Genomic DNA, 15545 nt, shown 5'->3' on the forward strand with positions numbered 1-15545 from the left:
AAAATTGGTTTGTCTTATGAAGCCACTTAACAAAATGTCTTTAAAATAGGAAAAATCTCCCTCTATAATGAAAAACAGAGCACTCAAAGACATATTTCTTATTCATATCTCTTTAAAATACATCCCAAGGGCAGTGGCTCAGGCCTATAATCTCAGCCACTTGGGAGGCTGAGGCAGAAGGATCACTTGAGCTCAGAAGTTTGAGACCAACCTGGGCAACATGGCGAGACTTCATCTCTTACAAAAACTGAACTATTAGCAAGGCGTGTTGGTGTGTGCCTGAAGTCCCAGCTACTCCAGAGGCTGAGGGCGGAGGATCGATTGAGTCCAGGAGTTGGAGGCTGCAGTGAGCTATGATCACACCACTGCACTCCAGCCTGGGCAACAGAGTGTGACCCCAGGTCTTAAAAAAAATCCATTATTTCATCAGCCACATTTTTCTTCTCAGCCACATCACAACAGAAATGTAAATTGTATGGCATTTTTGGTGGACAGCTTTCTCTATTTCCCACTGGTTCTACACTGGATTCCTGATGCTTGTGATCAGGGACTCTGCATTTTACTAGCTGTGTGATCTTGGGCAAGTTCTCTCTTGCACTGAGACACTCTCTCTGTGTCTCAGTTCCATCATCTGTAAAATGGGAACAATACTAGTATCCAGGGATACCGGAAAGATAAAAAGAACACGTCAAGCATTTAGAACAGTGGAGAAAGCGCTCAATAGGTGTTAGCTATTATTATTCCACCCATGCAGGGGCTGACTATTGGAGTACCCAAGACAGGCCACGTGGACACCACATCTCAATACGAGAGACTACAAGACCCCATCCTGGCTGGCTCTGCGTCCCTCCTCAGGTGGAACGATTTGGTACTTTTAACCACCTGCTGGGCCAACAATGAATCCTGCGTTTTAGCCCCCCATCTGCCCTCAGAGCTTGCACACACTTGAGGCTGTGGGATGCCCAAGTCAGGGGGGCACACCATGGAACTAGCTCCACCATGGCAGGAGTGGGGCGGGAGAGAGAAAATGGATTCAGGGTATGTGACCCGAAGTCCCCGGCATCCCTGACAGCTGGTCCTGAGAGGTGTAGGCGGGCACACATGGACACTCACACCCCCTCCAGTGTCCCTTAGGCATGCACCCATTCTCCTCTCCTTCCTCCTTCCCCTCCTCCCTCAACTTACTCCACCTGGCTGAGGTCCTCACACTTGCTCAGCAACCAGCACAGTGACTCCACATGCTCCTGGCTGAGGCTGCAGCCTGTGAACCTGCTGGGCAGAGGTAGAGGGACAAGCAGGGAATGGGGCGTTTGGCCACTCAGACCACTTCTATCCTGGCTAGTCCCAGGCACAGCCTCTGAGCTCCAGGTGGGTCTCCACTCAAGCTTGGACCCTCTGGAAGTGTCCAGAGTCCCCTGCTCCCTCCCTTACAGTAGATCCCCCTGGACCTGTGTTTCTTCATGCTGGGTGAAACAAGCCCCCCTGCAGTATTGCTCCAGGGGAACGTTTTGTGGTAGGCAGTCTGCGTGCTGCTCTGACCACCCAGGAGGCAGATCTACTGGTCCCCAACATCAACTAGCTGCCTGGGCACGGTTCAAGGGGGCTTACCCACAGCACACGCCTTCCTGCTCCTCGTTAGATCTGAAGTGTAGGGATGCGTGGTGCAGAGACCTGGAGCAGACAGCACCTGGGTCAGCCAGCTGTGGCTGCAGCCTCAGGATGCCCCCGTGGAGCCAGCACCCCTCCTCCAGAAGCCCAGCCTCTAGCTGGGTCCTACTGTCTGCATCCTACCCCTCATACCCACCAGGCTCCCGGCGCAACCCTTCAGGACTAGTCCTGGCTGTCCCAGGGGAATGCCCACCTGAGATCCACCTTTTTAACCTGCGGGCACAGGCTGAAGATGTCGGCCAGCAGGAAGGGGCTTCTTGGGGACAGTCCCGTCTGGCTCAGCCTGAAAAGGAAAGGGGATAGATCCCAGCAAGATGAGTGGACAAGGAACCTGGCTGGGTTGGAGGGTAAGGAAAGGGAGGGTGGGGAGGGCTGGGAGCTCAGCAAGGCAACGGGGAAGCAGACAGGGGCTCAAGAGTCACAAATAGGGCTGAGGATTGGGCAGATTTAGATTTGAGTCCCTGTTCTGCTAACTGGCTGTGTGACTTTGGACAAGTCACTTCACCTCTCTGAGCATGTTTCCTTATCTGGAAATCTCAAGGTATATGCGGGTGCACTGCCAGGCATGGGATCCATGTTTGCTGTTATTATTACTATTGTTTTTATCTGCAAGCACAGATTTCACAGGCGACTCCTTGCTCACAGAGAGTGGGAAGCTTCAGGCCCTTCGGACACAGTTTTTAAACCTTAGCGCTATTGAGATGTGGGGTCCGATAACTCCTTGTTGGGGGCTGCCCTGTGCCCTGTAGGATGTTTAGAAGCATCCCAGATCTCTATTCATTTGAAGCCAGTAGCAGCACCCCCACCCACAGTCATGATCACCAAAAATATCTCCAAACATTTCCAAATGTCCCCCAAGAGCGAAGATCACCCCCAGTTGCAGACCACTGCCTTAGAGGAAGTGAGATGGGTTCACTTTGCCCTCAGAGGCAGGCTCAGCACCTCCATTTGCCTCACCCAGTAATCCCCCATCAGCTGGTCTGTAAATTTCACTCTGCAGATCCACCCTGAGTCCACCCACCTCCACCCCACGCCAGCAATGATCAGCCGCCAGCACCCTTCCCCCTGCTGCACACATCCCTTCCCACTCTCATTCCCACTCATATCTCCCAATCCCTTCTCTACCCAGCACTCAGACTGAGCTTTTGAAAATCCAAATTAGGGCCAGGCACGGTGGCTCACACCTGTCATCTCAGCCCTTTGGGAGGCCAAGGTGAGTGGATCACTTGAGGTCAGGAGTTTGAGACCCGCCTCGTCAATGTGGTGAAACTCCATCTCTACTAAAAACACAAAAATTAGCCAGGTGTGATGCTGCAGGCCTGTAATCCCAGCTACTTGGGAGGCTGAGGCACAAGAATTGGTTGAACCTGGGAGGCAGAGGTTGCAGTGAGCCAGAATCGCACCACTGCACTCCAGCAGGCGTGACAGAGCAAGACCCTGTCTGCCTCCTCCCAAAAAAGAAAGAAAAAAAGAAAGAAAGAAAACCCAACTCATTCCTCTCCCTTTCATGTTCCTAGAACCAAGTCTAAACTTCTTCCCACGGGCGCCAGCCCATCTCTCTCTTCCTGCTCTCCGAAGACTCTCCCTGCCAGGCACTGTGCTCTGGCCACACTGGCTTCTGCGCTTTTCCTGGAGTCCACCAAGTTTAATCATGCCTCAGGGCCTCGCACATGCTGTTCCCTCTGCCTGGAATGCAGCTCCCCGCTCTCCACAAGGCAAGCTGTTTCTCTTCCTTTAGGTCCCAGCTCAGCATCCCTCCTGAGAGATATTCCCTGACCGCTTCTGCCATCATCTAAATCACCTCTCCAGCCACTCTTCACCACATCCCTGAGAAAATTCCCTTATCACTGGCTAAGTTCATCTTATTTGATTTTACTTTACGTATTTTTCAGCTTGCTACTGTAAGATGAGCTCCAAGAAGGTAAGGACATAGTCAACTTTTTCTGCTGCATCTCCAGCACCTCACAGTGCCTGGCTCACAGTAGGTGCATAAGCACTACAGGTTGAATAATACGAAGTTTAAACCCTGGCAAGGGGTCAGGCTGGCCACCCCACTCCAGAGGCGGACGGGGAGTCAGGGTGAAGCTGTGTGATTTAGGCAAAGGGAAGTTCCTCTCTGGTCTGAGGTTTCTAATCTGTTCAATTTTAACCTGCATTTTTTTTTTTTTTTTTTGGAGACAGAGTCTTGCTCTGATGCCCAGGCTGAAGTGCAGTGGCATGATAGCTTACTGCAAACTGCCTCCGGGGATCAAACAGTTCTCCTGTCTCAGCCTCCCAAGTAGCTGGGATTACGGGCGTCCACCACCATGGCTGGCTCATTTTTGTATTTTTAGTAGAGATAGGGTTTCACCATATTGGTCAGGCTGGTCTTGAACTCCTGACGTCAGGTGATCTGCCCACCTCAGGCTACCAAACTGCTGGAATTACAGGTGTGAGCCACTGTGCCCAGCCACCTGCCACCTTTTATGTTCAAAGGAGTCCTTTCTGACTCATTCTCTCTGGGCAGGGTGGGACTATTACAGGGTGCCATGGGTGCTGTAAGCTGGGCTGTACTTGCCCCTCTGGAAGGTGGTCATGTCTCCTCCCTCCCTCCCCAATAAAACCCAACCATAAGTGAGATCCTGGAGGTGACATGAGCCATTGTAGGCATCCCAGAGAACCCCAGCCTTTGCGCTGATGTTGCTGTTATTAGCACTCTAACTTACTTTCCTGTTGTATGTTTTCACCTCAGCTACAGCTGCTTTCCCTGCCCTGCTAGAAGAATGTTTAAAGTAAATCCTTCTAAAATTATTTTCTTTTTTGAGATAGAGTTTCGCTCTTATCACCCAGGCTGGAGTGCAATGGCGTGATCTCAGCTCACTGCAACCTCTGCCTCCCAGGTTCAAGTGATTCTCCTGCCTCAGCCTACTGAGTAGCTAGGATTACAGGCACATACCATCATGCCTGGCTAATTTTTGTATCTTAGTAGAGATGGGGTTTTACCACATTGGCCAGGCTGGTCTCAAACTCCTGACCTCAGGTCATCTGCCCACCTCAGCCTCCCAAAGTGCTTGGATTACAGGTGTGAGCTACCTCACCTGGCCTAAATCCTTTTAAAATTCTAACCAGTCTGAGATGAAATTAGAAAATAGTTTTAATTCTTTGAGGAATGCTGCTTAAATTCCCCTTTTGAAGCGTCTGATGGTGATCTTTAAAAGGTAGTGTATGACGGCCGGGCGCAGTGGCTCACACCTGTCATCCCAGCACTCTGGGAGACCGTGGCGGGCAGATCACAAGGTCAAGAGATCAAGACCATCCTGGCCAACATGGTGAAACCCCATCTCTACTAAAAGTACAAAAATTAGCTGGGCACGGCGGTGAGCAGCTGTAGTCCTAGCTACTTGGGAGGCTGAGGAGGGAGAATCACTTGAACTCAGGAGGTAGAAGTTGCAGTGAGCCGAGATTGTGCCACTGCATTCCAGCCTGGTGACAGAGCGAGACTCTGTTTCAAAAAAAAAAAAGTAGTGTGTGACATATATGGGACCTACATCTGTAAAGCCTCTTTCTACGGGTGGGTGATCTTCCTGGGGGTGAGGAGACATAGGACAGCTCACTTGTCCATTTTTTATTATTTATTTATTTATTTATTTATTTATTTATTTATTTATTTATTTTTTGCAGCGGAGTTTCGCTCTTGTTACCCAGGCTGGAGTGCAATGGCGCGATCTTGGCTCACTGCAACCTCCGCCTCCTGGGTTCAGGCAATTCTCCTGCCCCAGCCTCCTGAGTCGCTGGGATTACAGGCACGCGCCACCATGCCCAGCTAATTTTTTGTAGTTTTAGTAGAGACGGGGTTTCACCATGTTGACCAGGATGGTCTCGATCTCTTGACCTCGTGATCCACCCGCCTCGGCCTCCCAAAGTGCTGGGATTACAGGCGTGAGCCACCACGCCCGGGCGTGAGCCACCGCGCCCGGCACTTGTCCATTTTTTAAAGGTGACTTTAGACCACTTATTTGAGACCCAACCCTGGGGGACTGGGTGGAGGATATTAATCCAATTTGTCAGATGAGGAAACTGAGATGCAGAGGAGGCAAACGATGCCCCCTTAGTTAGACAAAGTATTAGGGTGGAGCTGGAAGCAGATTTGAGTCCCCGTTGTGCCAGGTAAAATGGTAAAACAACCTAAGGAAAGAATGGGGTGGGTAGAGGTTGCTGGAAGGGGGAAAGGAGGGGGGTTGAGGGGTTAGAGGGCAGGTACAGCTTTGCAATGAAGGATCCTTAGGGACACAGGCACACACAACCGGGGAACAGGCAACTGGTCTTACTGCAGCAGGCTCAACTGGGGGAGTCGGGGCAGGCAGTGCAGCAGAGTCTCCAGGCTCTGGTCACTCAGGACCTCACAGGACAATCTGTGAAAGAAAGCATATGAATGAGGTGGGGGAAACCTTCCAGGAAAGCAGGGAACACGGCCTCACAGCCAGAGTCCTAGGAGATGGGACCTAACCAGGGTCACCTGAAATATTCCCTCCCAGCATGGGGTCCATGGGTTATCCGTGGGACTGGAAGAGGAGGAAGGTCTTATAAGTTTAGAAAATATGGGGTTAAGCCAAATTAAATAATTCTGTTTGCTCCATGACTTCTCTGAGCCTTTGATATACTGCTGTGCATTATGAATTTCCAAGGAACTGCAGTAGACTTTTCCCCAAACTAAATAGACTAGCAGAATTAATTTTTGAGGGCCATGAAGGTAAGTGTTTTGCAAAACATGTTTGTTAAGAAAAGAATGCAGCCAGGCTCGGTGGCTCACGCCTGTAATCCCAGAACTTTGGGAGGCCGAGGTGGGCAGATCAGGAGGTCAGGAGATCAAGACCATCCTGGCTAACACAGTGAAACCCGTCTCTACTAAAAATACAAAAAAAATTAGCCGAGCATGTTGTCGGGTGCCTGTAGTCCCAGCTACTTGGGAGGCTGAAGCAGGAGAATAGCTTGAACCTGGGACGCAGAGGTTGCGGTGAGCCAAGGTCGCACCACTGCACTCCAGCCTGAGTGACAGAGTGAGACTCCATCTCAAAAAAAAAAAAAAAAAAAAAAAAAAAAACCACAAAAAAAAAAAAAAAAAAAAAAAAAAAAATTAGCCAGACATGGTGGTGTGCACCTGTAGTCCTTGCTTCAAGAGGCTGATTTAGGAATCACTTGAATCTGGGAGGCAGAGGTTGCAGTGAGCCAAGATCACACCACTGTGCTCCAGCCTGGGTGACAGAGCAAGTCTTAGCCCAGAGGAGTGAATATGACGGTGGAAATTCAGCATACAACAAGTCAGCAAAGGAGACAGGGACTGGCTCGGGCCTCTAGTTTTCCATCAACACCAAACCAACCAGCTCATCGATGTCCAGATAATTAGTCAGAACCCAGTGCATGTAGGAGACACGTCAGACAACCACCTTGCTGTCTCTGCTCTAAATGGAAGACCAGGGCAACTCAAGACTCTGAGCGCCCTGTGGTTTACATGCAGCCCCCTCCTTGGGAGCCTGGAGCCACTTCCCGACCCCGCAGACCTCTACTATGTTCTCCTGCCTTGGCCACCTTCCCCTTCCTCTCTTTCTGTTCCTTTGTCCTCTGCAGGCTGCCCTCTCCCCTCTTGGGGGCCTCCAAGAGCCTGGCCCATCTGGGCAGCTTTCTTCTCTGGCTGGTTGGAGGGAAGAATGGAGTGCAAGAACCCCACATCATTGGCCCAGTGAGCTGGGGGGTGGGGTAGGGCGGGAGGAGCTGTCTGTGGTCCTGGGCTGGAAGCCTCATGGTGGAACCTCTGCCAGGGCCCAGGTCGCAGGCCCAACTCTCCCCTTTCTGCCCCAGGGACTGGGCATGGGCCCCTGAGGCACAGTAAAGACCAGGGTCTTTATTGAGGGGTGGTCTTTCCAGAAACACATCCTGCATAGCGTCCCCCCACGCACCAAATACACCATGAGCTCTGGTTGGCAGAGGAGGTGCTTACCCCTCCTTTTTTTTTCCCAAAGAAATGGAATTTTCACCCTTGACCACATCCCACATGGCACGCCCATATGTACATAGGCAAAGTAGACCCGCAGTGCTTGAATTCAGGGAGGCGGGATGGAGCCCCACTGTCTATCTTCCCTGGACTCCTTGGTGGAACCACAGGACACAGTTGGCTAATCACTGGACTTCAGCATTGAGTACCTTGATGACTATTTACAACAATAATCCTGCACATGGTCACAGTACGCTTCAGTTGGCAAAGTGCTTTCATATTCACGATTGCATTCTCTCTAACCACAGGTGAGGGAGGGGGCCCTAAAACCCCCACCTGTGCTCAGACCACACAGCATTGCCAGTGGGCTTTTCATAAGAAGCTTCCCCTGCAGATGGCCGGCCCTGGCCAGCAGTGCCTGCATCCCAGTCTCCTTGTGTTCCCAGGATCTGGCCCAGTGCTTGGTATACGATAGGTACTTAACAATCCAATCATGTAAGAGTGCTGTTTGTAGCATTGGCTGCAGTGCTACACAAAACAAAACACCTAGAAGCAGTTTGGATCTCAATCTAGACCAAGCTTGTCCAACCCACACGGCCTGCGCATGCCGCCCAGGATGGCTTTGAATACAACCCAACAAAAATTCATAAACTTTCTTAAAACGCTATGAGATTTTTTTGGTGATTTTTTTTTTTTAGCACATTGGCTATCGCTAGTGTTAGTGTATTTCATGCGTGGCCCAAGCTTCCGATGTGGTCCAGGGAAGCCAAAAGATTGGACACCCCGATCTAGATTCTAGAAGGGGGTGATGGGTAACTCACAGCACATCCCATACTACGGCAATTTAGTATTAAAAGGCATAGGCCAAACACGGTGGCTCACGCCTGTAATGCCACAGCACTTTGGGAGGCCGAGGCCGGTGGATCACGAGGTCAGGAGTTTGACACCAGCCTGGCCAATATAGTGAAACCCCGTCTCTACTAAAAATACAAAAAATTAGCTGGGCATGGTGGTGCACGCCTGTAATCCCAGTTGCTGGGGAGGCTGAGTCAGGAGAATCACTTGAACCCAGGAGGTGGAGGTCGTGGTGAGCTGACACTGCACTCCAGCCTGGGCAACAAAACGAGACTCTGTCTAAAAAAAAAAGACATCAGTATACACTCTGTAAAACAGATAAGAGGCAATCAGGGACCACTGATGTTGGATGACTTTAAGAAATTATCATTAATAGTGTAGGTCTGGGCCAGGCTCAGTGGCTCATCCCTGTAATCCCAGCACTTCGGGAAGCTGAGGTGGGTGGATCACTTGAGGTCAGGAGTTCTAGGCTGGGCATTATGCTGGGCACTTGTAATCCTAGCTACTCAGGAGGCGGAGGCAGGAGAATCACTGGAACCCAGGAGGCAGAGGTGGCAGAGAGCCAAGATCTCACCATTGCATTCCAGCCTGGGCAATAAGAGTGAAACTCTGTCTCAAAAAAAAAAAAAAAAATATGTAGGTCTGATAATGGTTTTGTGGTTATGTATTTGAACCTGGAGGAGGACATGGGAAGGTCACATCTCAGGGGGGTCAAACCAGATTATCTGGTTGGAAGGGCTGGAAGGGCATTTGAGATGGGGACTGGAAAGCAAGAAAAAAGACTGAAGCAAAATGGCAAACGCAGATGCTGTGAAAACACAGGGCATGAAACTGTAGAAGACACCTGGTTTATGACTGCAAACAGGTGGAAACTGAATATGCAAATAGGCAAGGAGTAGGCGGTCCTGTGGACACATGACAACACTGATTTGATGAGAGAAGAGGTTGTTTAGGTGAGGCAGATTTTGTCTCGGATTTCTTTATTATAAGGTAATTACTGTACTAGGATCGCCACAAGGACAGTAAAAGGAAAGGCTGACTATCCTCTGTGCAGATGAGGAAACTGAGGCCTGGGGAGTTGAAGCCCTTTTGAGCCAAGAGTCCTGATTCCAGGCCCAGTGTCTGGTCACAGACGAGGGTGTTCTGGGGTGAGTAAGGTGGTAACCCCACGGGGAGAGGGGGTGCCTTGAGGAAGGGCTTTCAGAAGTGCTAAGCTTCAGCCATGGAGGCAGGTCCCAGTGGGTGCCTGGGTGAGGCCCCAGGGGTGGGGTCAGAGGCGGACAGGGTTCCCAGGGGCCCTGAGCTGAGTGGATGGTGCAGGTAAAATCTTCCCCAGCCCAGCACAGCATCTCCCAGTGGGAGACTCAGTAGGAGACACGTGCTGCCTAAGGCTGGGGGCTGCTGAGAGACAGCCCAGTTTCTGCCAAAGGCCAGGGGACTCTCATGGGGCAGGGCTGGCGGGGGCTGGTGGGAAGAGACCGAGAAAGACTCACCTGGCCTCTAACCAGGAAGCCCCCTCCCAGGTCACTGGGCAGATGCCCACATGGTGCCCTCTGGGGCTATGTCCTTGTTACTTACTGGAGTTCCAGTGGTCCTGGGCATGCCTCCAGAGTGGCACAGAGGCGGGTGAGGGTCAGGGGCTCCAGAGAACACTCACTGAGGCTGCAAAGGGGCAATGGGCAAGGCAGGGAATCAGAGAAGGCCCAGGGTCCCTGGCTCGCCCCGGGGCGCTCTCCTTCCCCCAGCATCCCTAACTCTAAGTGGGAGGGCGCAGGCCCATTCCCCTGCAGGGCACTCGCTACCCTTCCAGGTCTCCCCTGCAGCCCCCATTCCTCCTGCCCTGACAGTAGCAGTGCAGGACCCTGATTGCCCAGCTGCCCTTGTCACTGACTCTCCAACTCCTCCCCAACAACCCCCCAGAGCCCAGGCCACCATCCTCACTCACCTTGACCATTGAACACCCTCTGGGCTTCCACTCTTGCCTCCCAGCAATCCCTCTCCACCCCACAAGTGTCTCACATTTTAACAATGCAAATCTCACCAGGCCTTTCCCCGTTACCCTCCGGGGCTCCCCACTGCCCTGGGACTAAAAGTGGAATTGAAATATCCTCCCCAGGGCCTCACTTGCCTCCACTTTCCTGGAGGCCTGGAGAGAGGTGGGGCCCAATCAGGGTCTCACAGCCCCTCATGCAGAGCTTGCATGTGGGGAGTGCATTTGTGGGGAGACAGGCCAACCCCTTTCTTTCTGGAAAGTGGGTACTCCCCAGAGCAGATGGAAACCCCAGGCAGGGAGTGGCTGGGCTGCCCTGCTGGCTTCAGAGAAATGTGAAATCTTCTCTCCAAGGGGAATGAGGGGCATGGGCCAGCTGAGGTGCCCCTCAGGGGCCAGAGCCCCCCCCATACCCCTCACACCCCTTTCTTTTCCTCTTCTCTTAAACTCCCTCTCTTCCCTCTATCCCAATCCCCAGCCCTAGCCCCCTGCTGGCTCTGCCACCTCTGATGCCTCACCCTGTTGTGGTTACCCCCAAACAAGAAGTGCTTGGACAGTACCAGAGGCTCCTGGGGATGCAGCGCCGACGGAACCCCGAGAACTCAGCTGCAGCTGGAAGGTCTGGCAAAGATCCAGTGGTCCATATACCCCTAGGACAGGGATCATTTAGAAAGTTCAGGTCACACCCTCAGATTCCCAGCCCAGCCCATATGAGCCCTAGGAGGGGGATCGTTTAGAAAGGAAACTTCAGATCACCCACATTGGACTCTCAGGCTTGGAAAGTCAGGGCCGGAAGGCATCTTAGAGACTACGAAGTCACTAGATCCTAGGTCAGTCCCTCATTGTTCAGGTGGGGAAACTGAGGCTCAGGGAAGGGAAGCTCGAGTTAGAAAAGCCAGCAGCTTATCCCTGTCCATGTGGGCAGGCAGGAGGGTCCAGGACAGAGCCTCTCTGACCACCGCTTGGCATCACATGACTTCTGTGTGCATCAGTTCTTTGAGCTTCAAGAATCCGGGGGGTTCCCCAGAAACAGAGATTCTATCCTCAGCAGCAAGACCACCCAGTCTTGAGCCACCCCTGACTCCTGACAGCCCACCTATATGGCAGCGCCTTTCCTTGACACACTAGCTGTGGATTCTCTCTGCTCAGCCAGCTGTACCGAGGCCCGCCCTCTCCGCTGCCACAGCTCCCAAGCGGGGCCAAGAGGCCCGGTCCCACTAGAGGGCAGCTGGGAACATCATGAAGAGCTAAACTAGTATTGGGTGTTTACCTCGAAGACTTGGAACCTTTTTTTCAGAGAACAAGGGGCCCTGCCTTCAGAGCATGAAAGGGCAATGACATGCATGAAGGGGTGAGTCTACAAAATTCCCCGAAAGGCAGAGCACAAACGTTCTCCTGTCTCCTCCCATACAGCAGCAATCTGAGGGCACCTGTCTGCTCTGGTACCTCCCCCAACCATATCCCTCCCTCCCTCCCTCCCATCTGCATTGCCTCCTTCCAAGGGGAAAACAGGGCAGTTGATTACTGACAATTTACATGGGGGCAGTGGTTACCGCAGTGGTGATTACACCTAGTGTGTTGGACCAGGGTGGTTTAACCAAGGGCTGAGTGATCAGCATGGGTCTGGGGGTGGGGGGGACCAGAGTGGGAGGGGATCCCCCCACCCCGAGCATTCCCTTCTCACCTGCCTGTCTTGTTCCCTCTCAGGAGGATGCGCTGCCTCTCAAAGCTGGAAGCAGAGAGGAGGCAGCAGTTTGAAAATGGGCAAAGACCAGCTTCCTTGGCAGTGGCAAGAACTCAGACTGGCCAGGGCAAGGAGGGCCTGGGACGGGCTGCTTTCTCAGCAAACAAGAAATAGATTACCCAACAATTACATGCATCAAGTCACATGCAAAGCACACTACCGACATTTCTCATTTGATTCTCACAATAAAACAATGAGTTAAGAAATGCTGCTTTGCTGTTCTTTTTAAGACAGGGTCTCGCTCTGTCGCCCAGGCTGGAATGCAGTGGTGCAGCCATGGCTCATTGCAGCCTCAGCCTACCCAGGCTCAATTGATCCTACTGCCTCAGCCTCCTAAGTAGATGGGACTACAGGCACAGCCCACCATGACTGGCTAATTTTGTGTTTTTTGTAGAGATGGAATTTTGCCATGTTGACCAGGCTGGTCTCAAACTCTGGGGCTCAAATGATCCTCCTGCCTTAGCCTCCCAAAGTGCTGGAATTATAGATGTGAGCCATTGTGCCTGGGATTTTTTTTTTTTTCTGAGATAGAGCCTCCTTCTGTGACCCAGGCTGGAATGCAATGGTGTGATCGCAAGTCACTGGAACCTTGATCTCCTGGGCCTAAGCAATCGTCCCACCTCAGCCTCCCAAGTAAGTGCATGCCATCATGCTTGGCTAATTTTTAAAATTTCTATAGAGATGGGGGGGTGTCTCACTATGTTGTCCAGGCTGGTCTTGAACTCCTAGGCTCGAGTGATCCTCCTGCCTTGGCCTCCCAAATGCTGGAATTACAGGTATGAGCCATTGTGCCAGGCCAGTAATTATTCTTATCTCCATTTTACAGATGAGGAAACTGAGGCTCGGAGAGCCTCTAGGACCTGCTCTGAGCTGCGCAGCAGGTATGTAACTAAGCCTGGTCCATCGGCTATGGCACTTCCCATTCTTGGGGGTCCTCAGGGAAGGGGAAGGGAGGCAGACCTTCCCCAAAACCATGGATGTTGTGCCCTGAGTGCCTGAGGTTGCTTGGCTGGCTGGTGTCTCCCTTTCTATATTCTCATCAGCTCCCAAAATTAAGACAGATCCCTGAGTCCCCAGTGGCAGATAGGAAGTTCCCAGTTTTCTTGTTTTTTGAGATGGAGTCTTGCTCTGTCATCCAGGCTGATGTGCAGTGGCACGATCTCAGCTCACTGCAATCTCTGTCTCCTGGGATCAAGCGATTCTCCTGCCTCCTGAGTAGCTGGGACTACAGGGGCCTACCACCATGCCTGGCTAAATGTTTTGTATTTTTACTAGAAACAGGGTTTACCGTGTTGGCCAGACTGGGCTCGAACTCCTGATCTCAAGTGATCCGCCCACCTCAGCTTCCCAAAATGCTGGGATTACAGGCATGATCCACCATGCCTGGCCCCCAGTTTTCTTAAATGTCTCTGAGAACAATCCAAAGAATGAGTGAGGCAGAGTCAATGAACTCTCTAATGGTGAATTTGGAGAAATTTGAGCATCCTTGAGGCCATTCTTGTTCATTCATTCCATCATTCCTTCACTCAGTGGACGCACATCACATGCTCTCTGGATCTGGTACTGCCCAAGGTGCTGAGGATGATAGGTCGTTGTGAACTTGATGGATGAGGGGCCAACGTGGGAGTGGATGGCCTGCGGGATGGGGGACGGGGCAGGGCTGGGGGCGGAGAGGCATGCTCACCTGATGTCCAAGTGGAAGACCCACTGCAGAGTGGAGAAGCACCGAGCCAAACCCAACACAGCATCCAGGGACAAACCGTTCTCACTGAGGCTGGAGATCACAGGAGTGGCACAATGGAGGTCACTGAGGACCCAACACATCCTCTTTGCAGTCAGGGCACAGGGCAGGGGAGGGATCCCTGGTTCCAGATGACAGAACCCACTGAACCCTAGACGGTCAGAGAGCGCCCCTTGCAAGTCCTCAGGGTGCACATGGGGAAACAGAAGCCCAGAGAGAAGAAAAGTCTCACCAAGGTTATGAGACATGTTGGTGACAGAGCTGAGATGGGAACCCAGTGGCTCCCTGGGTCTGTGATGGATCTGAGGAGTGCTTTCTGAATGGAGCTGGGCCTCCATTTGCCCACCTGATAAGGGAGGGGCAGCACCCAGCACAAAATGAAAGTGTGGGATCTCTTGTTCAGAAAGCAGGAACAAGGCGTCTCCTTTCTTTCAGGGTCTCCCTACCAACTTGTCCTCATTTTCTATTTACGATTTAGTGCTGCACTTCCTTCCCAGGAGGACAGTGGTCGGGCGAGCAGGGACCCTCACAGGCACCAGGTCACCCATGAGTCCACACTAATAAGAAGGTCATATGAGAACATGAAAAGCCTCCAGTCTTCTCATAATTTACCTGCAATGGTGAGGCTGTCCTTCCCTCCCAGGTGCAAGCCCTGAAGAGGAATGAAGGCAATGCCCTTCCTTGCCAGCACTGCACCAAAAGAGGGTGTGGAGGGTGGGGCATAGGCCACAGCACTCATTCAGAGATTGTAGCCACCAGCAGAGGCCACGCCTGCAGTTTATGTTTTTACTGACTGGGAACCAGGGACTCAGAGAGGGGATGTAACTTGCCCAAAGTCACACAGCAGAGTGTGTGTCATACAGCCAGCCTGGAATATAAGACCTGTGACCTCTCCCTGGGGCTCCTCTGGCTTTGACCCAGAAGAGCTTGGAAGGAGGGAGCGCTTTGTGAGCCAAAACACCAGTGGCATTTAGGGATCAAGAACTCTGGTCTGGGCCTGGCGCTGTGGCTCACGCCTGTAATCCCAACACTTTGGGAGGCTGAGGCAGGCGGATCACGAGGTCAAGAGATCAAGATCATTCTGGCCAACATGGGGCAACCCCGTCTCTACTAAAAATACAAACATTAGCTGGATGTGGTGGCATCCGCCTGTAGTCCCAGCTACTTGGGAGGCTGAGGCAGGAGAATCGCTTGAACCTGGGAGGCAGAGGTTGCAGTAAGCCGAGATCACGCCACTGCACTCCAACCTGGGTGACAGAGCAAAACTCCATCTCAAAAAAAAAAATGTTGCAGGCAAACTTTAGGGATTCCTCCCACGCCCTCTCTGCTAGGTACTCAGGGCTCCTCGGCAGCCCTGGGCACCCTCCTTGAGCGTCCTCGCTGTATAAACCCTCCCTGCCTACCCTGCACACACCCCAGCTAACAGCTGCAGCCCCCCCCCCCCGGCACCCCAGGGCCAGAATAACGGCTGCCAGCCATTAATTAGTCATACTTCGCACCCACACCTGCCCTCCCCAGGGTGGCTGGGGCCCTTAGAGAGCCTGTGCAGAGCTGCAGAGACCGATTCCAGAAGTGAAAC

General features: G+C 52.3%; 1 protein-coding gene across 8 annotated transcripts in view; it reads right to left on the minus strand.

Annotated features, from left to right (window-relative positions):
* Positions 1-15545, minus strand: part of NLRC5 (NLR family CARD domain containing 5) — a 111866-nt gene that overhangs the window by 43351 nt on the left and 52970 nt on the right. For 7 of the 8 annotated variants that reach the window (XR_005196041.1, XM_037729303.1, XM_037729304.1 and 4 more), the window contains 8 exons: positions 13910-13999; positions 12166-12210; positions 11042-11131; positions 10070-10153; positions 5976-6059; positions 1862-1951; positions 1609-1671; positions 1186-1272 (listed from right to left, as the gene is read on the minus strand). Coding sequence is in view for 7 of the 8 variants with exons in the window: in XM_037729303.1 (XP_037585231.1) it covers positions 1186-1272; positions 1609-1671; positions 1862-1951; positions 5976-6059; positions 10070-10153; positions 11042-11131; positions 12166-12210; positions 13910-13999 (633 nt within the window). In the remaining variant the exon portion in view is untranslated. The remainder of the gene's footprint in view (positions 1-1185; positions 1273-1608; positions 1672-1861; positions 1952-5975; positions 6060-10069; positions 10154-11041; positions 11132-12165; positions 12211-13909; positions 14000-15545) is intronic. The other variant, XM_017502661.2, reaches the window with a different exon arrangement.

This window comes from Cebus imitator, unplaced genomic scaffold (genome assembly GCF_001604975.1).
Source record: "Cebus imitator isolate Cc_AM_T3 unplaced genomic scaffold, Cebus_imitator-1.0 Scaffold297, whole genome shotgun sequence".
NCBI classification, from domain to species: Eukaryota; Metazoa; Chordata; class Mammalia; order Primates; family Cebidae; genus Cebus; species Cebus imitator.